The sequence below is a fragment of the Triturus cristatus genome, chromosome 5_2, assembly GCF_964204655.1.
Source record: "Triturus cristatus chromosome 5_2, aTriCri1.1, whole genome shotgun sequence".
Lineage (NCBI taxonomy): Eukaryota > Metazoa > Chordata > Amphibia > Caudata > Salamandridae > Triturus > Triturus cristatus.
In genome coordinates, this window is record NC_140588.1 from 74,204,678 (window position 1) to 74,230,563 (window position 25,886).

General features: G+C 40.3%; 1 protein-coding gene across 4 annotated transcripts in view; it reads left to right on the forward strand.

Annotated features, from left to right (window-relative positions):
- Positions 1-22,230, forward strand: part of LOC146822680 (molybdenum cofactor sulfurase-like) — a 496,467-nt gene extending 474,237 nt beyond the window's left edge. For all 4 annotated transcript variants that reach the window (XM_085606870.1, XM_085606869.1, XM_085606868.1 and 1 more), the window contains 2 exons: positions 4,898-5,002; positions 20,336-22,230. In XM_085606870.1, the coding sequence (XP_085462996.1) occupies positions 4,898-5,002; positions 20,336-20,497 (267 nt within the window). In that variant the 3' untranslated portion in view covers positions 20,498-22,230. The remainder of the gene's footprint in view (positions 1-4,897; positions 5,003-20,335) is intronic.
- Positions 22,231-25,886: the final 3,656 nt, after the last annotated feature.

The following is a 25,886-nucleotide window of genomic DNA, read 5'->3' on the forward strand; positions in this document are numbered from 1 at the left end:
GGGAGGGAAGACTGAGGAGTGAGCCAACTGCTCTGTGAGATGTGGGAAGCCCATGGACCAGTTGAACTAAAGGTACACTCATGTATGAAAAGCTGATGGTACTCAAACAGGAGTTCGGTCCAACTGTAATGGATGAGACGCGCATACTCTTAGGACCTCACAACCTTATAAATGATTTGGCAAAGTTAGTTGACAAATCAAGATTCGCCATGAATTGCACATAAGAGTACAATAGCAAATGCAAGGCTTTGGCTGTGCGGGCAATTAACCCAGTGTCATCCGCATGGAGTAGCATGGGGAGAGGGATGCATTTTATAAGGGGAATATCAGGGGTGCACCTTCATAGCTGGAGGATAACCTTGTTTATATATAAACTAAATAGCAGCGTGGTGAGCACACATCCTTGGCAACCCCCATGCTAAATTTGTTTGACACTTCGCCATTTTGGCATTACCTATGTACATGGTGTCAAGTGGTTGCAGGTAGGGAGTAATTGCACTTAATTGTGGGAACGGAGACTTATTTTGCAGAAAGAGAGGGAGATTAAGGATGAAGAGACAGGTAGTGTAGAGTGGTGGAAGAAAGAGATATGAGTTGGAAGCAAAACCAGGCAGCAATGGTATTTTGCAACCCAGCAGTCTGCAGTACTACCTACATGCTCCTAAGAAAAACATTAGACCACTGCACACAAAGCACTGTGTTAATGCATGGAACAGTAAGTATGTAATGTAGACCTTGCTGTGATGAAACTAGTGCTTAAAGACAGGTGGCAGCCAAGGGGCATGATTCAGGATTGTATACTTGAGGCATGTACATGTAACTTTCTGCTGTGTATTGTGGTAAAACTACGGAGTTCAAGACTTCATCAACAAGAGAATGAATATTGCTCCTTAGTTGTAGCAGTTCAATGTGCAGAGTACCACATTGTGCATCCCCACTTCATCTAACACATCAGCAATAAGAAAGGGACACATTGGCAAGTCTTTTGTATATTTAGAACTTGATAACTTGCTACCAAGAATGGGTACAGATATTTTGCTTCCTCACTAACATATCCAAATTGCAATGGCATTGAACATCAATAACAGGCTAAGGTCCTGAAAGAGTCCTGGACATGAAAATTATATTTGTATGCTTTCATACAATGTTAAGCAGTCCTGTTTTCAGTGTTTAGTTTTTTTGACAATTTCAGTGGTGTTTTCAAACCTTTTGAAATCACTGCTTATCAGAGTTGATTTAGGTGCCTAACCCCCGAAATAAATAAAAACTGTGTTTTTACACATATTTAGTTTAAAAGAGAAGTAATGCAGGGTATGTAGCGTCTTTCCATTGAAAGTTTGTCCAATGGAAATGTGTTAAACTGGTTTATGCATAGCAAGTCTTTCTATTGTATTCACACTTGCACTCACATCTCATTACCCTCTTTCACATCTCATTACTTCTCACACTGAGTCAGAACTCTGCCTGGTTTACAGGACTCTTTAAAAAAAATTGTGAGTGCAATATTGAAATATTTCAATAAACATATTTCTGGACACAGTTTGAGTTATCTACCCCTTACTGAATATTATGACATTGTAGGTGCGGTCAACCCTGCCAACAGCATAGAGCCTTGTAAAATCTCTAAAAGATTGAATTACACCAAATTATTGTGCAGCCCTGTATTTTAAGACACTTGACACTTGATGATTTAGACATACTTGCCACTGCTTTTCTGCACTCTTTACCTGACTACATCATGGTAATGATGCTGTTGTGTGACATTTATAGCTGCCAAATGTCCCCCTGACAAATGTCTCACCTTAAGTCAGTCCTGAATTTTTAACAGACATCCCGTTGTATCCTGGGTCTTGAAAGTGTCCTCTTAACATTGTTTCTGTTGGCTAAAAAGCCCAAGCAATAAAGTACAGTTGGATAAACATACAGGATTAGCTGAAGGTACCACACATAATAACGGGACAACTTGCAACTAATAAATTTGTTGTTATTTGGAAAGTCTTATGTCATGTTTTTGCCACTATCTCCTGTGCATAGTGACATTACTATTTTCACAGGCACCTGTCACTACACCTTGCATTCAATGTTTAAAGCTGGGGGTGTTTGGCAGGTAACCTGATATCAATACAGAGTTGTTTAAAAGGGGGCTAATGTATCAAGGGAATATACTGGTTTTTACGCATCCGTTTTCCACGCCGGGAATTACAACGCAGTCATTGCAACAACTGTGTTGTAACCACGCATACCATTACCCCACAAGTGGGAACAACGACTTGTGGAGGGGGGCGCTGGATGTTGGAATAGTATAATTTACTATTCCAACTCCAGTTTGTGCGGACAGTAGGTAAGGTGTTGAATTTCAAATCCAACACCTTCTGCCCCCTCCGCAAGTCTTTGTTCTGACTTGCGGAGTAATGGTATGCGTGGGTACAACGCGGTCGTTGTAACGACCGTGTTGTAATTCCCTGCGGGTAAAAGTTTTCATGGTAAATGATGTTTACCTTAGCTAAGGCCTTTACCCTATCCGTGTCTGGATAGTAAAAGTATATTGGACAAGATTTTTATGAGCCAGCCTTTTGCCAATCATTCAACATATTAAACACTGCCAAGAGATAAAATATGATTTTAATATTCTCATGTTTGTTACAGTGTATAAAACAATTAGATCAGACCTAAAATATGCTTCTACACCCAGCGCCATTAATCCAAACACATAAAACTAGTGGAAATAAAAGGAATAAGAAACAATATTTTAGTGACATCCCTAAATAAAAGAACTCAAGAAGAATAGTCTTAGATCAGTCTTTCTTGCTTCTACCTTGCATAACAAAGTTGCACTTTGTTCAGAAATAAATAGAAAATACTTGTTCTCTCTCACTTTACCTTTTTTTAATGTCATTTTAGTTTGTGGTAGTAGAGGTGTTTATCAGTATTTATATGTTTACACTTATGAGGGCTACTATGTTCCCTTTTGGTGGACTTTTATCAATTATTATAGGTTTAAACCTAAAACAGGACACCATATATAAATTCAAGTAATCTCTGTGCTGCACGGACCCTTGATCTACATTGAGCACTGGAGCAGGATCAGTTGCCAGGTGACAAACCAAAACCAAGCTGCAGTGGTATTTGACCTTTTTTGTCTACATGTCTTAGCGTCAAGGTCAATACTTGACGTATTGTATGTACATGCACATATTGTTAACATAGCCTTAGCCACAGTGAAATACTGAGTGCCATTGCACTAAAACCGAGTTTTTGGATGATGACATGGGTTCATGCCATGGAAGAGCCTGACCCTCTTATCCTCCCCACTACCTGTTCTGATCTATCTTATTTTCTTGCAACAAAAAAATCTAATCTCACCCCACACCTCCAAATATGAATCTGGAAGTTTAGAACAACTTGCAGTTCAGCATCTTAGGTACTAATGCCATCCTGACCAACCAGATGTTAGCTGTTCCTGTCTTATAATTTTTTTATGCACTGTTATGTATCCTAATAATGTCTGTATCAAGTCACTTGCCAAGTCCCCGAAGTCTCCAGGGAGGTATTGATGTCATTTAAATTTCAAAGGAATCAAATAATTCTAATATTTCACCCAATTCTCTTTGTAAGGCAGCATTTCTCCAAAGGTTCTTTTGAGGTAAATTATAAATGTTTTTTTCAAGCTTTACAACAACTGGATCTAGTATCACTAATAGAGCAAACTCCTTAATCCAATGCTCAAAATCTCAAAAGAGGAAATAAAATGGAAGCACTTCAAAGCAATGGATGCATAGTCAATCAGAGAAGGACCAAACAATGGAGAACTATGTTAACCGATAGCTGCCACGTGCCTCCCCCTCACATGTGGCATCGTAAGCCAGCCATAGCTTCTTGTTTATAGTGCTGTGCAATCTGTAACTAATATTTTCGGTTGCAGCTTGCAAAGTGCAGTTGTCTTAAAGAGTCAGGATAGATTGTGTGTCAGACATGCAATGCTTGCTTTGCCGCTATGTAAGCAAAGTGTAGCTTATCATTTGAAAATCAGCAAGTAAGTATTAGCTTTTGTTCCAACAAGAACACTTCAGGTAATTATGATGGTTGGGGTCTTCGTTCAGAGTATCCTCAATGCCAAATGTTGTAAGAAAATGCCTGGAATTTAAAACAAATCCCAGCAGAGAAGGATTTCAATTTGCCCCGTTGGAACGGATTCTCATTGAAATCACCTCCAAGTAGATACATATCTTTCTTTAATTCACAAATCGTTTGGAAAAAGATATTGCTGACCTTGGGTGTTGAAGCAAAGACTGGTAAAAAGTTATATATTAAAATACAGAACTAGCAATTCTTATCTAATTGAGGTCTGATTTGAGGCCCCAAAAGTTATAGACACTGTGATAATGACAGCTGTTCTGAGCCGTGTGACCAATGGGTGTTTGACTGTGTTGCTGCAGATCCTAGTCTAATAAAGGGTGATTGCATAATACAGGCTGCTAAATATTTCCAAAATAGCAATTTAAAACCAGCTGGAAAGTTGAACAAAAGTATTATTGATAAGAAAGACAATTTATTCACATTGAATAGACCCTACAATGTTTTGAGCTGTAAATAACAACTTGCTCTTGCTCAATGTGCGCCTGAGGTCGCCAACCAACATGTAACATGTGCAGAATGGAAGTATTAGAGAAGTACCATTTCATGGAGGAGACACAGCAGCAAACATAGGGAAACGGTGGATGGTTCTGAAGTCTGGGCTACAGCATTTCTTATTCACTTAAAAAAAGGAAGCATCCGTAAGTTTTATGTTAAATTGTTGCAAATTTAGTTTAGACTTTGCAGAGAAGTTTGCGATTGTGAATTTAAATAGTTAGATTTTTCCTTGTTAGAAACTTTCTCTCACTTTTATACTTTTCAGGTTCTAAGGAAATGTACCAAATATCAAATCATTTGCACTGCTCAACAGACTGGGCAACAATGCAGTGAATTTTTGCTGGTGTTGGATTCTTGCAAAGATGGAAAGGTACGTCTGGGTGTTAGCATTTAAGAACCTTGTAAATTCCTAAAATGTTTGACTTCCAGAGTGCAGTGATCCAACTGTGCCACAGTTGTTTTACCTCTCCACAATGGACCTGAAAGAGACATTCATCACAACACATTTATTATTCATCCCCTTATGGTAAATATGGCTGAGCTCAAGCTTGTGGTTAAACAGCCACACCAATTTTTAATCTTTAAATTAATATTTAAAGAGCATTTGTTAAAGGCTGTTATTTATTGTATCTGTTCTTTCTAATAGTGGGCTTTGTTGCAGTGTGGTATATTTGAATGCACAACCACAAAACACACATACAGTCTCTAAGACTGTGCTCCTGAATATTGAATACAAGAGCATTATGGCACACTAATATCGTGGGCATAATATCATGATCAAAATATTGGGGGCCAAAATATCGAAAAAATTTGCGTTGCAAGGGGGTGGGTGTGGCGGTCTGCCTGTGTGGTACGAATTTTGAGGGTGGTGGTCATTCCCCGCTCTTACCTGAGGCTGTCGCCGGGCCGCAAACCCAGGAATCACCAGCACAACCCCCCACTCTTACACGTGGCCACTATGGGGAGGCAAACACAGGGACCGCCACGGGCAGCCATAGGTCTAGATAAGACACTGATAAAAAAAGGTAACTGTAGAAAGAAGTATAGATTTGCTTTTCTTAACTCAACATCTATGTACCTTGAAGATGTATATATTGGCATGGGGCATATATGTGGACTTAGGTATAGGAATCTGAAGGCACTAACTTTTCCATATTTTGTCTCTCAATATTGTGTTTATGATATTAGTGCCTAACAATATCCTGGACTTGATATTTAGGAGCCACACTTTCTCCTATATGCATGCAAGCACTATCTAGATGCACATATACGTGCACACATACCTAAACACTTGCATTAAAAAAACACATGTACCAGCACACGCCGACACAGGTGGAGGTTGATTGGACACATGTATAGAATGGTTGTTGATTGAATAAGAGAAAAAATAGATGATTGGATGGCCGCAGGCACATGCAGTTAGATGTATTAGTGCGGTTGGATGGATATGTGCTTGGGTGAGTGTAAATGATCGATGCCTTTGTATATTGTAGAAGCAGATAAAATGAGATGCGGATGGGTGGTTTAGTGGGAGTCGATGGGTGAATGGACAAATCAATATAGGTTGATAGATAGGTGTATTGGTGTCAGTGGGAGTGTGAAAAGAGGTAATTGAATGTAATAAGTAGATAATTTCAAATGACAATGATGTGCAAGTGAGCAGTAAGTATTTTACCAAAATGAATTCCAGATCGGCTATGACAACTGGTCTGACAAGCACACACTTACCTCTTTAATGCGTTAATGGCAATGGGCTTACCTCTTAGACTATTAGGTTTAAGTTGTTAACCTGTGCTGCTCTCAATATCCACAGACTGTAGCATGTATAAAAGCGCTATAAATGTCTAAGGGCCTGATTTAGAGTTTGTCAGATGGGTACACCATCACAAAAAATCTGTCCACCTTAAGTACCATGGTACATAATGCACTTGTATTATGGTGGGCAGGAATTCTGTCACATTTGTGTCGGAGTAACCCTTCAATAAAACTCTAAGGTCCTGATTATGAGTTTGGCGGTCCGTAGACCGCCAAACTCATAGTGGCGTGGCAGTCTGGCCACTGCCACACTGGCAGGTCGACCGCCATTGGACTGCCGCAGCTGCCAGGGAGCTGTGTTCCCTGTCGGTGGTGCGGTGGTCAGGGGCTTACAATATGTTGGTGGTGCTGCTATGGCCTTTGCCATGCATATTACTAGTTTCCTGACTGGCAGCAGTCTCATGGAGGTTCTTACTCCATGAAACTGCTGGTGGTCAGGAAACAAAGGGCCCCATGCATGTTGGTGCATGCAGGGGGGCATGTGTTGTGCCCCCCTGTGTCCATGCATCCCTAGTTCTAGCACAGCATGGACTTCACAGTCCATGCCGTGCTGGAACATGCTGTGGCAGACCTACGGTGATGCAGCATTAAGGCTTACATCTCAGCCTTTTTACTGCACTGCCGCGGGACCGCCATGCCACCCACCCGCCAGACCACTATCTCACTCGTAATCTGGCAGGCGGACAGCGTTCAAGTTTGGCAGTGTAGAAGCGAGGCAGTGGGGTACTGTCCCGCTCCCAGACCACCAAACTTGTAATCAAGCCCTAAATCAGGCCCTTAGTAAGCTAACTAAATTCCACCATATAAATTTAGGAAGGTGACTATTGAGCATTTAATTTCTCAGGTAACCGGTGACTGTTTGTAAGATAAGTATGCAAAATGCCTTATTGGCCAAGCTCTATGTTTTAGCAAGTGCTCCACAATCCCCTAACAGAAGACATGTTAGACAAAACATAGTTGAAGAACTTTGAGAATCTAACAAGCCTTTTGCAAGCTGAACTAGCACCCCGAGTCCCAACATGCAATCACAGATTCCAGACAGAGTTAAAGATGGAGAGAGGACTATTCACCATAATTTTTGAGTGCATAAAATAGTACTGCTTTAGTCCTACTTTACATAACAACAAGCACTATTCACTATTTTCTACCTATCTCTGCCCTATCTTTAAAGTGCAGAGTTCTCTGCTGCAAGTGTAGAGAACTCCAAATGTGAGGTCTTATTTTTTGGTAAATGGACGAGGGGTAAGAAATAGAGTTTTGATGGGGAATATCTACTACTAAAAGGGTGTAGGTAAGGTACAATGAAGGCATATGCAGTTAGTAAAAGACCTGCACAAAGAGGTAAAAAATGTAAACTTTTTCATTTTTAAAGCATTGAAAATAACAAAACATTAAGCCTCCAGACCCAGCAGCCTTAAAACATACATGACACAGGCACACAGCAGTTAATATAGCTAATGTTATTAGTGAACCCATATTGTAGCAAGGCTTTAATCATAATATATCTTAGAAAACTTTTAAAAAGCACTAAGACATCATCCAGTGACACATAACTGTCCACATCAGAAGGTAAACTGCAAACAATCTTTTTTTACCATGTGGGTCAACATCTTTTCTGCATTGACCCTCACTTAGAGGAACAATTTCTTGAGTAGGAGGAAGAAAAGGTGGTCTTATAGGTAGAGGACAAAACATTTTGGGATATCCATGGGAGCAGTCAGCTCCAGATACTGCTTCTCTCCTGGTGTGGTTTGTGACTTGGATGAGGAGTGCGTTTCATCTACAGATTTATGAGGGTCATAAGGGGTTGCCCCAAGGTTGATACTAAACAGTGAGCGTTTTGGAAATATCACTATTTCTGAATCTTCGCTATGTCGTATTCAACTTGAAAGACTTCAGATGTGTTCAAATGCCCCTCATGAAGCTGATCTTTAACTTTCCTTCTCCGTAACCCTCCCATTTTCTCTACCAAAACCTTGAGCCATCTGTTTTTAACTTAACATTCTGGAGCACTGACTTTCAATTGTGGGTGTATCTTAAGTAGTTTATTGCCTACTAATGTTGATTGCTATTCAATATTAGGTTATCTGTCCCTTCTAAGTCCCTAACATCCCAAGGGGGAGTTTTGTGTATGTATATTGTTGTGTACAGATAATAGGCTTGTTAAAGTGACAGCCATGCCTGTAGGACAACAGGAGCCACGGCAAAAAGCATGTGTGCTAAGTAGTATGAATACATATGTAGCAATTCTAACCCTGCAAATGTCAGGGAAGCATAAAGAGTAATGGATATTTTGAGCTGTGGTTTCTTAAAGCCCCAGTTAGTATCTATGTCCCTCAAGTTCTGCTGACCATTGTCAGCTTCTCTAATACATAGTTAAGCCTGGGTATCGTGTTCATTTTAAAACTTTTAATCTCCGCCATAATAACTTATTTAAAGATAACCATCTCTAAAATTCATCCCTTATTTTGTGCATGAGTGTATTAATATTATCTCTGACCATTTCCCTTAACTCAGAATTAACATAGATTCCCAAGTATTTTACGTTTTTAGGCATCCATCTGAAAGGTTATCTATCTGTGGAAAAGAATGCTTCACAACTGATTTTTGGGACCAAGACTTCCTATAACCATTTGACATTGCTTATGAAAATGGCCCAAGCCAGGCTCTAGTTATTATCCGAAACAAGTGCCCCCATTCAACACTTTCTCTGCATCTATTTAGAGGGCTATTTTCATGTTCTTATCTTCCTACACCTTCCACAGTATGTACGAGTTGCTTTTCATGTTATTACTGCATGTACAGCCAAAAACAAAACCTACCTATGCATGGTGTGTGAGGTAAGGTATAACCTTCATGAGCCCACTAGACAGTATTTTAGCTAATATTCTCCCATATGTGTTCAGAAACAAGATTGGGTGATAGCTGGGTAATTTCTAGGTTTGGGCCATAACATACTTATCTGTTATGTTATGTTATGTTATGTTATGTTATGTTATGTTATGTTATGTTATGTTATGTTATGTTATGTTATGTTATGTTATGCTATGTTATGTTATGTTAGCAGAGTTTATAAAGTGCAAACAATTACCCAAAGGTGTCAAGGGGCAGATTTATGTTGGACTTGCGCCACTTTTACGCCGCCGTTGCGTCACTTTTGTGACGCAGCGGTGGCGTAAACCCTGCGCCATGTTGCGCCCCATTTACAACGTGACGCATCTAGGGAGATGCGTCACATTGTAAAGCTTGCGCCACATGTGGGCGTACCTGCACGGGGGGGGGGCGTTCCGGTGCAGGAACGCCTCCGAAAAGTGGCTGAGTGAAATCTACAAGATTTCACTCAGTCACTTTTCCGGCCATGCTGCGTCAAAACCCTGCGCCTGCTTGAAGCAGGCGTAAGGATTGACGCAGCATGTTAGGGATAGGGGCACCCCGAGCCTTGCTGGAGCCGCGTCACGGTTGCGACGCAACTCCAGCAATGCGCCAACCTTACGCCGGCAGATGCGTCACGCATCTGCTTGTCCTTACACCACGATGCACCGCATTGTAAATGCGGCGCATCTGCGGTGGCGCAAGGGCAAACTTGTGTGACGCATCTTCCCTGGCGCATCCATGCTGATTTGCAGGGATGCGGCAGGGAACATAAATCTGCCCCCCAGTTTTTAAGGCTTTCCTGAAAATGAATAAGTTGAAGATAGATCTGATATCACGTGGCAGAGGGTTCCATACTTTAGCAGTTGTATTGGTGAAAATTCTCCTTCCCAGATGGACCTTTTGAATCTCTAGTCTACCAGAATTCCAGAGTCAGTGGACCTGAGGTTCTTCTCTTCTTCTTAAATTTCTGTCCTTTAGACCTATTTTACTCTACATTTTTAAATGCTTGATATAAAACTTTCACCAAGTGGATTTTGTTGATTTTATAAAATGTACTGGGAAGTCATTCTACCCTTTTGACTGGTAGGAAAGTGCTTTTCTACTAGTCATGCCATCTATGGCTGCCCGTATTTCCTCTCTTTCTCTTCCACCCTCATTTTGCATGTTTACAAGTAATTTTGGTAAATGTATGTGGTTCAATAATCGTTGCTTCAGTCTGTGAGTATTTGTCTTCTAGGAATCATATTAGGTTTTCAAACAGTTGGTGAGGTCCTCCAAAAATTGGAGAGATGTTTGTGTATCCAGCCATCCTACTTTCTTATTGCCAGGATAGATATAGCTGTTTCCCTCTGATGGAGTTGCCAGTAGGTGTCCAGCCTTCTTTCCAAATTCATACTTCCTCCAGCATAAGTTTAATTGGTTGCTCTGCCTGAGATGTGAAAATTTAGCTAAGGTTGTATTTGTCAATCATAAGCTCTCAATCCTTATTGTGAGGGTGCAGTGATGTGCCTAATTGTTGGTGTTCTAACCTTCCTTTCCAGTTCCACTTCTTCATTTAGTTTTTTTATGCATCGCAAACTCCCAGATTAAGTTACTCCCGAATACAGATTTACCCACTGCCCACAATGTCTGGGGAGATAACACTGTACTTTCATTATTAGTCACATGTTCAAGTTTCTCTTCCTTCAGGCTGTTTTCGTCTTCAAGAGGTAAGCCTTCAGAATTTGAGGAGAGAGAGTGAGATGCTCTTTTCCAGGATTTCACACACAACAACATTGGATAGTGGAGCTTGGGAAATTAAAACATAAATAATATATGTACCAGTGCAATGAACACATATATACTCTGGATTTCTGTGGTGTACCAGCTTACAGCTATTGTTTCCAAAATCTGGTCATCAAGACCTGTCTGTCACTGGGTCTATTTTATAATTCCAAACCTCACCTCTTTCGTCTTCCATCCTTCCGATCTTTGTACTTGAGACCTCTGTGGATATCCTACTCAGGAAGGACAGGAAAGCTACCTTTCTATCCCCTGGGCATTGGCTGACCCCACAATCACAACATCATGCAGGATCTTTACCGTACCACTAAAATCACTCTCCAGGGTCTTTTAATGTACAGGTTATTCAATACGCTAATAATTTATCAAATAGATAGGCAACACTTCCCTTTCTGCAAGTACATTTTTCTGTAATAGCTTATTTAAGGTCCCTTGTATTGAGTGCATGCACTTCCCTTCACACTGTTTTTCTGACTTTGTTAGATTTAGGAAAGTCTCTTCCACCAAATCTATATGAGGATACCTCAAGGCTAAGTATGATAATACTTGTTTATGTTCTATATAATAAGTAATGCTGTTGCAATTGAGGCACATGATCATTAAATATTTAGTGGTCATGTTAACTGGTGTAATGACTTGGCTTTTGCAAAGATATAGTACATATGTTTTGAGGCTGACTTGACAAGGGTTATAGCCACTCAGTGAATCTGACTTTCTCTCTCACTCAAAATATAATGTAGTTTGCATACTCATCAACCACTCCGTTTGCTCAATTCTGCTGTAAATGAGCCGGGAAAAATCTCAACCCTCACCAACACTGCTGGAAAACCTAGTCTTTCAAATATAACAACATGAGAATTAGTCATGATTATAATTGGAATCCCCAACAATTTATACTATCTGAGAAAAGGAATTTAATGAGATCTCAATAAATGATTAAGGACAAATTTTACAAACTGCACGCCCTGTGCCGTTAACATTCTTCTTAATCTCAAGGTATCTCAAACCTTAACATTTGTTCCCAATGAAGCAACCCCTATTTTTTTCCGTATACGTTACTCAGTTGTTCCTCTACAGTTTCTATTTGCCCTTAATCTTGATCCATTATCCTGCCTTCTAATCATACATACACATTGATCTAAGGATGATAAGGATAGAAATTTGGTCTGCTTTACTGAAGTTTCTTGTGAGAAGGCCACTGCAACAATGATGTTTTTTTCTAAAAGATGAGTGGATAATTGTGCTTTTTGGCCTCGTGAATTAGCTATTTTACTTGTTAGTGTCTCACAAAACATGTGATGATATGCCTTGGGGTATTTTGCCTTCTAGACCCTCAAGGCCTTATTCTATGGGCTCTGTGAAACGTAGCTGGGGATAGAAATCACATACTACCTCTTGTAGCAATAATGTTGAGAATCCCACCATGTTCATCTGCTCTGCTAATTCTGGTACTCCCATAATGTGCAAATTGTTGCATCTATGTGTGTTTTTCAAGTCTATCAACTTCCTTTGAATATGCCATCCAGCTGTATTGTGATCTGATTGGTCACTGCACCTTTTCCCATTTTTATTACCAGTTTTATAAAGGGCAAATGTGACCTGAAGGTATTGGAGTGCCTTACATGAGCACCAGTTATATTACGCAAGGACACATTAATTTTTTCGTATTTGTAGGCACAAGGAGATTAAGGGGCTTATTACAAGTCTGGTGGTCCATGGACCGCCAGATTTGCAGGGGCTGAGCAGTGGCAGTCTTCTGACCGTGTTATTATTACCAGGGCAGTCAGGCCACCCTGGAACCACAGCAACCACCAGGGATCAGAGATCCCCTATAGTGGCACAGCGTTCTGGAGGCCGCAATATTCTTGGCAGTGCTGCCGCGTCCCACCAAGCATATTTCGAGTTTCCTCACGCCACATTTTTCATGGCGGTGCGACCGCCATGAAAAGTGTAGCAGTGGGGAAAAAAAGGGGGCCCTATAGGGCCCCCTTGTGCCACTGCACCATGGGGTGCATACAGGGGGGAACATGTTCTGCTCCTCTGTGTGCATGTATCCCAGTATGTACACGCCATGAACTGCAGCAGTCCATGCCATGCAGGTACTGATTTTGAGGTCCCCATTACGGTGCCTATTGCACCGCCGTGGGAATGCCAAAGAACGGCCCGCCAAACAGGAGAAAACTCCTAATCTGGCAGGCAATTCAAACATAGGTTTGGTGGTGTGGGAGCGAGGCGGTCCAGCCTCTGCACTGCCATACTCATAATAAGGCCCTACATGATTTGCTCAGAATCACAGGATGTTGAGCCAATGCCGAAAGTCAAAACTGGTTCTCCAGTTCCAAAGTCGACAGCTCTGGATGTTAGGCCACATCCTTCTCTCTGTCATTAGCACTTACTACCAGACCATGATCATGAGAAACTGCTTACAAAACCCAAAACCATTCTCCACCTGTTTGTATTGTTGCCAGACTCCTCTGGAGATAGGGGGGTTGTGTCTCTTCCAGGTCTGCCAGAAGATGCTGGCTTGTCATAAGTCAATTTCTCCTTTTCCATTCAGTTTCCCAAGTTCTCCTGTGAGACCAGGGCTTTTACAATGCTCCACTATTATTCACAAAAGATGCATATAAAACTAGCATTGAACACCATGGACACACAGATTGTCTGCTACATTCTCACCTTAACCACAGTATAACAAATATCACATGCCTTCATTGGAGGTGATGCCATGTATTCCCGCCGCTGTGGTGTCTGAGGTCCCCACAGACATATTGTGTGAGTATAGTAATCCCATGTCTCTGCAGGGATAGTGTGTGGAACAAATCATGTTGAAGTTCCCACATAGTCAGTGCATGATGATGTTCATGTTGAAGATGCCCAATATATAGTTCTATGATTATAGTAATACCCAGACCCCACATGGTGTTTGAATATAGTAATGTTTGTGTTGCCGTAGAGAAGGGGTGTGATTATTGTCTTGTTAAAGTCTACATATAAATGTTGTGTGATGATGGTCATGCTGAAGGCCTTGGATAGATAGTGTATGATTATAGTGATGACTATGTTCATACATAGTTGATTTTTTATGTTAGTAATGCTCAAGTCCCCGCAGAGATGGTGTGTGGTTACAGTAATGCCCAGGTTTTCATGGACAAAGTGTGTGGTGATATTCATGTCCAAGTGCTTGCATAGATAGTGTGTGATCCTAGAGATGTCTAAATCACCATAGAGGTTTTTGTTTGATGATTGTGATTTTCAAGTCCCCGCAAATAAAGTTTGCTAAAATAATCATGTTCAAGTCCCCACAGAGATAGTGTGGTTAATGGTCATGTTAAATGCCAAATAGAAATAGTATGTTCCCATAAAGATAGCCTAACATTAATGTGATGCTCAAATTACCATAGGGATCGCTCCATGTTCCTGTCACTGCAATGACAGTTTAAGCTAGTCATGTTCATGTCCCTAAAGAGATAGTGTGGGATTATAGTACTTTGAAGTCCTCAAATGTATACTGTGAAAATATAGTGATGTTCGAGTTTCCAGAGCCGCAACACTGGCACTAGCTCATTGTTCTAATAATCCTGCTTCAAATGCAGCACTGACTGAATCAAACTTTGTGATCCTTTAAGGCCCACACTTCCACAAAACCACAATTATCTGAATTCTCATTCTCATTTCTAAGCACAACCTTATGAACTCATGTCCCCAGGGAAGCTATAATTTTATTTCTGACTCTAACAAATACAAACCAACCCCTTTGGGTTTATTACATTGCAAAATGTATTTCAATGGCACCACTGGTATTTCTTGTCACTAGAATTACAGAATGAAGTAGGGCCCTCCTTCAAAGTTCTTTCTTTTTCCAGGGTGTTTCTTGTCTACCCTTGGTGCCATTCTCTATAATACCTGTCCATACATACATTATTTGAGAAAGTTCAAACATGTTTCCTCTGAGCACAAATATTGTATGTGGGACATACTAGTGAATTTACTGAATAAGGCTTGGTGTACAAGTAGAAAAGGCCACATTAGCAGTGGTGCAAAAGTCTTTTTTAATGGGAAAGGCACATGCTCAAAATATGCCCATTCACAATATGGTACTCTGTGGAAAAGTGATAAAACATAGTGGGGAAAATTTGTGGAAACCTGCCCTGTTGGAACTAACGTTTCCCAATGTCTCTAAAATATTATGATAACAGGATAATATTTTTAGAAATTCTTGAGAAAGAATTCTTTGTCATATTTCAAGTTAAATTGTATTTAATCTTATGTGCAGAACCATCCTTATGAGGACTTAAACGTGTTACCAAACTTGTGAGGGCTCACTCCATAACTATAATTTTTGAATGAATATAACCACTGGCAAGTGGTTGCATATTTATTTTAAACTACTGTCTTTAAACTACACAATAGTCTACTCATAAATGAATTGCTCATTTGATCTAGGGTAACACTTACAGAGTGGAGTTTGTTAATGATGCATTTTTAAATTGTAAAGCATTACATGTCATGTTCACAGAAAAGCACATGTGAGAAAGTTATCATTTTTGCCTGATATACCCATTTTTTGACGGATACTGATGGTAACTGACTCTGATTGTGCCCTGGGCTCTGCTAACCAGGCCCAGGCCCAGGGCCAGTGCTCTGTGTAAATGGCATATAGTAATTAGGTGTAATTACAATTGGTATGACAACCTACCAGTAAGCTCCTAGTATATGGTATGCCATGTAAGTTTAGAGGCCCAGCAGATTTAATACACTTATGTGTGCACTGCTCTGTTACCTGCTGTCATTTTATCAGTCAGCCCTGCTTTGCATGCTGCTTTCAAAGTAAAAGTATATTCAAATTCAAATTTGGAATTAAAGGTACTTCCAAAGTATCAAGCTAACTTATTTTCACATATAAGTCACCCCTGATGTCTGCCGTAGGTGGACCCAGGGTAGGGTGCACTGTAAAAATAAGCATGGACATTATAGAAGTTGCTTTATATGACCTGATGAGGGGAAACTCTGCCAAATGTGTTTCTTCCCATTATTGCACTTTGGCTCCGTAGGCTAACATGGGAATTCTTTAACAAAGTATAACTATTGACAGGAGTGAGCTAAGTATATTCTTCAAAGTATTACAATGACAGTTAAAATAAATCCACCAACTTGCTAAGGTTAGGTTTATTATAACTATCCCAGAAAATAACTTGCTTTTATGATGTGCCAAATCCAGCCTATCAGCAGCCTCCCCTGATTGGCCAGCCTTTAACAGGCTGAGCCGAACTGCTCTGATGAGGTGTTAAGTGGCCTGGATAGAGACAAAGGACATCTAGTGGTAGGCGATCTGCAGCTGCAGAGCAAAAGGCATGAGGGGGTGGAGTATCTTAACTGGTCTTCAAAGAGAGAATGACAGGACAGGACACAGGCTTATCCTCCATCCTGCACCACCAGCCAGATAGGAGCCCCAATAATTGAATTAGCAGAGGGTCTGTAAGGGTAGTGTTAGGGAATGTTAGCCATACCAGTGGGTTGGCGTAACCAGATCTTAACCTCTAGGAGGGAGTTTCTCCATTTTAGATTTGTACAGGGCCTTCTGTGTCAAGAATATGCCACACTTTGGAGGAAGCTGTCATACTTCTTCTTCTGACCATTGGTCAGGGGTGGCCCCCTGCTTGTCACTCAAGAGCACTGGATAAATATGGAGAGCTGCCCAGCAACTCAGATCCCTGCCTGAAACTACAAGAAGAAGAAGGACTGCCGTGCTGGAACCCTAGCCTGCACCAAGATGATTGCACTCTGATTGACTGCACCTGCTGCACACTTTGGAACTACAGCCCATAAGGACCTTGTCTTGTTTTCAAAAGTGAAGGAGTGAAAGCAACAGGTTAAAAGAGCTCCACCTGCATCATCTCCAGCAAGAAGAAACCAGCTGACCACCTACAGCTGGACTCAAAACGATTTGGCCAGGTCCATTGTGGGAGACATTGTCCCAACATTCCAGGGAGAATCTCAGAGTTTGTAGAACCTTGGACAGGTGTTGTGGACACTTTGGAAGGCCAAAAGGACCTTCTGGGAGACGTTCTAGAAGTTTAGAAAACTTTGGAGAATTTGTGGTAAAAAGCTCCATAAGTGGACTGGCATGTCATTGAGAGTTAAACTGCTGTCATTGAGCTGCAACCTGCCCTGGATTTCAGGTTTGCCCTTCTGAAAGCTCAAGAGCTCATACTTCTATGAATTCACCGAGGCCTTGCGCTGAACCAAGCTACCATGGTTGACTTGAAACCTGACCTGGTGAGGTGCTTCGCTCAATCTCGAGAGAATAAGCTCCAGAAAATTGACTAAGTACGAAGGTAAAAACTTGACCCGGGCCTCCCGCTCACTGTGTCCCACCCGCACTTCATTGTGATCAGCCTCAAACTTCGACTTTGTCCCGGTCAGCTGCAATCAGATGTCCCAAGTTCTCTCTCACTTTTTCTTATTAGGCACTAGAAACTATTTAATCTTTAAAATTTCTTATACCCAGTTCCCTACATTGGAGTTTTGTTGTTTTGGTGTCATTTTGATCATAAAAATGTAATATCTTTTTTATAAAATGGTGTTGGATTTTTATTGTGTATTGTGTCTTACCTGTTTAATGTATTGGTTTAAAAAAAAAATGCTTTATACACCTGTTTTCTAAGTTAAGCCTGCCTTCTCACAGCCAGCTACCAAGTGTTGAGCAAGGGAATAGTTTATTGAGACCTTGACTGGGCCTTATTTGTGATTGTGGCCATATTACTAGTGGTAGGTACCTACTTATGCCTACTAATATACCACATTCCAAAAGAACTTGATACCAATATTTAACCCACTACTAAGGAATCAAGATGTGAGGCAGCCATGCCAAGTGGCATGCATCTCGTATTAAAATAACATATTTTGGCAATGTTTCCATAATACCACACTGCCTTAGGTTGTCATGCAAGAGTGTTCCTCTTGGCACAGCTTGCACAACTGATCAGATTAAGCTGTGCCTCGAACCGTGTCCTGAAGTGCCTTGTCACAGCCGATGCCAGCACCCTGTCCTCTCTTCCTCTGTTTATAACAAGTACAAGGCTGACAAGGTCCTTCTGCGGCAGAGTGTCACCGCCTCGCTGATCTTTTCAGCAAATTTATTTGTATATAAAAATTGGTGATCGCACTGTTTGCTTCTTGCAGAGCACCTTTTGTTAGCCATAATTTCTGGCACTAGATAGCACTCAAAGTGAAAGTTTTCACTCAACAGGTGCTCTCCAAATTTCATCCTCCCGCACCCATAACAAATACTGTCAGTTGAGCAGTGATAATTCTGCATTACATGATGTGGGTACATGCACCTGAGCCCATCCTAAGCTCCAAGAAGAACTGTACCTTCCCGCAAATTTACCTATGGAACCTGGACAAGGATTTGTCAGGGGGGATGGGCCTAAGAGAATTCCTGAGAACTACAGTATGCATGGCATGAGATATCCTTCCAGCATGAGATATCCTTCTGCTTCATACATGATTCTCACTATCATTATTACAAGTGTTAGGATCAAGCTTTTGGTCCTGCATGTGGTGGAAATATTGTTTGTTACAGTACTATTAAAGGTGTACTGATTTACACTGATCTCTGAAGGCACACAATTGTGAGCCATATTAAACAAAAACAAAGGAAGGCATGCTGCAACAAGAGAAAATGGACACTGAACACACAAAATGTCAACCCTGATTGGAAAAAGAAGCAATTTTACGTGCATTAGATGTCACTCCCAACTTCATAAATTCAACATGCTTGCACATTTATCCTAAGTCTTATGTGAGTCTTCCCAAGGCAGAAATACATCGAAAGGCTGTGAATGTTCACAAATAAGCAGGATTTTAGCTCTTTACTTGCCCTCAATTCCTTGGTTTTACTTACAAGAAGGTGTCTTTCAAAGTGTCACACATTTGGCAGTAGAATGTCATTCACAAGTACACTGAAACAATGAAAATGTCACACATAAGCAATCTGAAACATGGCAGATTTTTTGAAACTCCTATAAACATAGACATCGATACATACATGTCCTGTCCTTTCACAGATATTGTAATTAGTTTTTTGTGTGTGTCAGTAAATCAGAAACATTGATAGTAATTATAAAAAAATTCAAAATGAACGTGCAAATTTAGGGCCAGATGTACTTTAGCACTGACAAACACCCCAAATTAGAGTTTGCGACTGTAAAAAAAAGGTTTTTCCTATGCATCAATACCATTTTAGGAGTCAGTAATGTTTTGCCAACTCCTAAAATAGGACTAAGAATGGGTACTGATTTGGTATTCGGAAGGGATTTGTTTTTGGCGAACCTTCCAAATACTGAATCTGTACCCAATGTATCACTGCTTTGTGACAGTAATTCAGGTTGCAAACCATTGAACACTTACCTACGTCCTAAGTTGGGGTTATAATTCCATTCAAAGGAAAAGGAAATTGGGTTTCTCTAAAAGAAAAGTTTATTTATTTACTTGCAATCACAAAGATGGTCAACTATTGACGCCTGCAAGCCACCCTCCCAGTGATTATTTTCTAATTATTGTGAGTCGCAATTTGCAACCTGCCTCAAGAATGTTCATTATGTAGGAAACTTAGGGTTTTTGTGACCCACTCTCATTCTGAATTTTATTAACCGACCTATTAGTATATAGGTTGTGTATTAAAATTCAATACTATATAATATGCAGTAAATTAAATGATACTTCTGACCCTATATGCACACTAAAGTTGCCCTTCATTTTCTAGTTGCCTTAGATTTTCTAAGGCTGACAAAATATAACAATTTATTGATATCTTAAATCTCTTGTGAATGTAAATGTAAATGTGAAGTTTGAATTTGCATTTTAAAATTATAACTGTATGTGTGCTTTAGATAGTAACAATAAAGAGTAAATATACATTTCAGTGTAATATATATAACAAAGGATAATCGCTTCCCATTTAACCAACTAGGCTGCGATTTAGTGTTGGTTGGTAACAAAACACGCTCCTATTTATGGAAGAAGTTGCAGATTCTGTGTTTGAGGATTCTCTTTCTAACGAGTACCCACTAGCAGAATTACTGCTATGACAGGAATAGAATATCATAGATAATTCACAAGTAAACTTTCAACAGGGAATGTACCACTTCTTCCACAAATCAAAGCAATCACCAAATACCCCCCAACAGTATATCAGGCAATGGATTAATCTTTACTTTTTCTTTTACAGGATAGTTTCGGAATGTACCTACAGAACCAGGCCATTGGCTCCTCTGGGTCTGCAGTGCTATCTGTGGGATGCAAAGTAGTTCCTGTGAAGAAGAAGGATAACGAAATACAGTATGCATCTACCAATCATCTGAACAAGCCTGGACAGCTTCCTGTTAAATGATCACTGGTTTTCACTCAAAATGCAGAAAATAGCCAACTACTCATTTGAATCATAATTATATATTGAGCCACAAAAGTTAAATAGGATTAGGGCCTCATTTAGAGTTTGGTGGATGATGTATTCCATCACAAACATTTTAGCTATCCTGTGTGCTTATTACAAGTGCATTATATTCTATGGCACTTGTAATAAGGAGAAAGGGTTCACTCTGAGATGGTGTACCTGTGCCCTAAACTCTAAATCAGGATGTTACTTTGGTGCAAAGAGGTACAAATATCTATAAGCAATAGTGTTTTAGCAAAATACTTCAATATGCAAATTACCAGCCCATGGTAGTCCGGGCACTGAGTTAGAAAGTAGACTTTGCAAATGCTTTATACTACAAGTTATGAGCTCACCAAAATAAATGACTTTGGAGGTTCAAAGCACGGCTGGAAGATTGATATTTGTCCTGAAGCAACATGAACCACTTACAGCTCACTTAAAAAGTCTACATAGAGTCTAAGTAAAGCACAAAATCCCATTCAAGATTCTCTTTCTCATGCATTGAAGACCGAGCAACCAAATAACAGCAAGATAAAACTTTTAACATATACTCTACAAAGTATCTCTTCGTTGCGCCTCTAACGATACGTAAGCATAGAGGCTACAGATGATTCTCAGTGCTGAAGCCCAGCATCTAAAAAACATGTCAAGAAAAATCTGCTGCTCTGTGTTGCTGATGCAGTTCAAGTCGAAGCTCAAGACTGACCTGTTCGAAACCCAGGTGTGCGCTCACCCCCTCACGTCTTGCATTATATATAGACTGCAATACCGACATTTTATTATTTTTCGCTTGTATAATGTACTTGCAAATGCTAACTGGACACATAAAAACTGCTCAGACATGGCCCCATTGGCCCTGAAATATGTAAGTATTATATAACATATCTATCTATTTAATGTCAAGCATTGAGCCTTGGCAACATTTTAACCTGAAATATGTGACATGGAGCTAAACTATAATGCCTCTGGGAATAGGAGTAAATTAAGTGTACATTGTGTGCAATATAAGCAAAATAAGCATAAAGGGCTGATTCACGAAGGTAAATGTACAATTTGTGTAAGTTTACTCTTTTTCGGTATTCACAAAACTGCAATTTAATAGTGAGTTTACGACTGTGGAGACTCTGTAGGATGAATATCTCCCTGCTTTCTGCCATCCTGTATTATGCCAAAAGTAAGAGAGAAGGAAACAATTAGAAAAATGTCTATTAAATTCTGGAATATTGTTCTGCACCATTTCCATTGGGATGGGTTCACAAGGTGAACCAGATTTAAATTTCCTTCTGAGGAGTCAGAGAAATTGACCTTGAGGTCTCAGTTTACAATTTTCCTGACTTTGAATGTCAATATGTGGTGATCCAGAGCAGGAGAAAGAACCAGATATATTTTGAAGACTTTTGTGAATGTATTGGCATATAGTGATAATTTATTCAGAAAATAATTGTAAGATTTCATACAAAAGCCTTGTGTAGACAGGGCTGCTGAAATATTTGAGGATGTGGGTGAGATTATAAACAGTGTAATAATGGCAAGTTATGGTTTTCTCCTCCAACCTTAACTAGGCAATTTTAATGTTTTTTAGATTTTGTTTTGTAACTGTAATACTACTTTAATTGTGTTTTTTATTTATATTGTTGGGGGGGTTTAAACATGCATATCTTATGAGAGAATAAATAATGTACTCTTAACTAAGTTTATTTTTGTGATCTTTTTTCTTCCTTTTGATGATAGACTGCATCTGACTTCTATGTTTTTATATTTCACTTTTTCACCACTATATGATGTGCGTGTACACATTTTGCACAGATGTCCACCATTCATTTGTCCTCCATTTGCCTGGACCTATAGCTATCTATCAATTGGTTTGTTGACGCTATTTCATATCATCTTTATAACACTATATTATTTGTTCTTCTTTTGTTTTCTATGTTCTGATAATCGGTGCTGTGCTCCTATATTCATACTTTCTGTATAAGGTACTGTGTCCCTGCAGTGTTTCTCCATGCATATTCTTACAAAAAACTGAAAGAATTTCAATGCAATTCTTCACATGCTCCATCGGTATCACGAGTGACTTGCCCGAACTGTTGTCCTCTGAAAAACAGTACAAATAGGATTGTATGTGATTTCTCAGGCAGAGTGGCACAAATGCTTGAATACAGGGAATTTATTCTACCAAGACACTGGCTGATAACCCATTTGGTATGTGAGCAAGGGGCAGCCTTCCTTGTTTAGCAGATGTGCAAGGATGTGTCCACATGTGGCATGGCAGGCTTGTTAGATGCTAACTTTCATTAGCAGAGATTCAATAGGAAGGGAAATCCTCAAAACTACTGTTACCTCTTTTCATGGCATTTGCAGTCTGCTAATTCTGTGATGGTAGAGGAAATGTGATACTCTGTATTAAAAAACTGCATATGCTATGCATCAGCTTGTATTCTAATAAAACCCACTAACAAAACCACTAATCCACTCGCCCTGGTTGTTTGCTTTCGTGGGGAAAAGACGGAAGCGAAACAAAGAAAAAAGCTGCTGTTTCTAGAAGGTGCTGTTCATTCGCAGAGTGGATCATTTTCCAGTAAATTATGGGAGAGGCTCACAGAACACCTGTATGTTTTGCACCACTCCAAATAATTATGAGCCCTAATAGGTCTGCCAGTTGTAAACGGTGTAGTATATTTTTGACATACCTGAATGTGGAAGGTAGTCAGCCTTGGATCTGCAAGGTCAATCTCTGTCTAGGAGTATCCAGAGGGCTGTCAATCAGCAACATTCATGGAGAAACAGCACGCTACCTCTTACTCAAAAATGTACATCAGTCTACCTGAATTTCTTCTCAATAGACTCCAGGTGGTGCAGAATTCGGTGGCTAGACTGCTACTCAGACTCCCACCTAGGTCTCACTTGTCCTCTCATTTGAGGGCCCTCCACTGGCTCCCTATAAGAAAAAGGATTGTTTTTAAGCCCATGGCCTTAATGCATAAGGCCATGCATGATACGGGCGTGGTTTATTTCAGAGGAAGGATCGGCAAATACATCCCAGTGCGTACCCTGCTTTTATCCTCTGTGCGACTCGCAAGAGTGCCCCGGATCAATCGTCGTAGAGTAGGCTGGAGATCCTTTTCCTACTTGGGGCCGCTCAACTGAATCAAACTTCCAACAGACCTCCGTTTGGTCAGTAATCTTGCTGCCTTCAAGAGGAAACTGAAGACAGTCAATCTAGGTGCCTTGGTCTTCCGCACTTAGCCTGAGTGCCAGGACACTCTGCTGAGTAGCCGTGTGCTTTTCAAATCAGACTAACACAACATAACATAAAGCTTGGCCCGACTGGGAACCCAAACCAGCTCTAGCAATTTTGACAAACCAGCCCCCCTGCTGCATTTGTGATTGGGGGGCTGATGTAGCAGCACTGCTGCAAAACCACCCCCCAGTAACAAAATTGGCCCCCACCCTTTCAGCCACCCGGGAAACGCCGGACGCCTGCTACAGCCAGTCCGGCCCTGCTCTAAAGGGAATGATAAATACAGTTTGCAGCCAGTTTTAGAGCTATCAAGAGAAATTGTACATGTGATTAAAGATATAGTATAAAAAGAAAACCAAATAACGTTAATTAGACAACAAATAGGTTGACATTTATCACACAGAGCATACAAAGTCTGCAGCATTCACAGGCAGAATAGCCACAGACAGAATAGCCACTGACAAATGCTTGGGGTAGCATTCCAACCGATTGCGTTTTTTTTCTAACTATGCCAATACAAAGTGGACCCAGCCATACGCAAATGAGACCCAGCCATATGCAAATCATCCCTGGTTCTGCTGTAATAGGAACACCAATTAACAAAGTTGACTACTACATTTAATATTTAACTTTCCTTTTTATTGTATTTGAAGACTACATAATGTCATTTTTAGTGATCAATATTATTCATTTTATGAATACTAATCTAAGAAGACCAGTGACATTTGAGCAATACTCCTTTAACACCAACAGAATATTAAACAAATACTTGTATCCTAATCTCTAAGTTTTCACATATAATGCAGAACATCTGTTGAATACACACCTATCACTGATAGTTTGAAAACTACTAGACTGCAATCAGTACTAACTTACTACTAAAGAAATAGTTATGTTCTACAGCTGTAGTGATCATTTAGAGGCATAATTATCATTGAGCTGTGTTTTCCTTGTGCCACGTAATGGGGCACAAGGGCGACGCAACAACTAAGTCAGAATAATCAAGCCGCGCAAGGCCACCATTCCGCAGCACACGTAGAAAGAAGAAAATGCCTCCGAGGATTCCTCTTTGTGCAGGAAGGTGTCCCTTCCAAAACAAAATCCTGCCTGCAACAAAGGCAGCCTTGCATCTCAATGCAAGGGTGCCTGCGTTGGTGTAAGGCAGCACATTGTGCACTGGCACAAAAGAAAGACAGGAATGTGCTATATAATGTTAAATATGGTGCATTCCTGTCCTTTCCCTTTCATGCAGCACAGCAAGGTGGCTTGCTTCATTGCACTGCGTGAAAGCTTGATAAATGTGCCCCTTAGTGTGTAAAAAATCAGTTAAGTGCAAACCACCCATAGAATTTTGTGGCTTCTAACTACTTGCAGCCCATGGCAAAAAGAGTTGGGAAACGTATCACTGAATCTGGAAGAATGTATATTTTCAGAAAAAATGAAAACTTTCTGAACTCTGCAAGAGGTCCTTAGTGCATGATGCTCATGTTTTCCCGCCAAAAATTAATCTTTGCAAAAAACATTGAAAGTTAGGAGGAAAAAATGGAAAGAGATGACAGTGTTTTAATCTGCCAGTTTTTGAACTGAGGCTAAGCTGCAAAAGTAACATTGCATTACATCCATCCGACTCTTCTGGTTGCACAGATACATAGGCCTACACTACGAGTGGCGTGTTAAATTGCCATTCATACTCAAACACCAGTTTGCACATGGATCATAATTACAAGTAGTGTGATGTTTATTGCACCCAGCAGTTATCTGGTACTATAGAGATTGCATCATTTATTAAATTCGGCAGTCCAATGTTGGAGGCAGTTAACACAGGAAAAAGGCCCAGCATTTGGCTGCTTATGCGGATTTTGGTGCACTATGCATCAAAATCTCAACATTAGTCAACAAAAAATTGGAATATGTGATGTATTAGATGTTGTCAATGCAACAATTATCACATCACAAAATGGGCCACTCTTAAAGAGGGCTGTAGTTTTTGTCGGCTGTTCAAAAACATGTGATACCCAGATCCATTGCCCAACCTGTGGTTTATAATGAGCTGTCATTGTGTTTTAACCATGCATCTATTGATACGTCACTATCTACAGAATG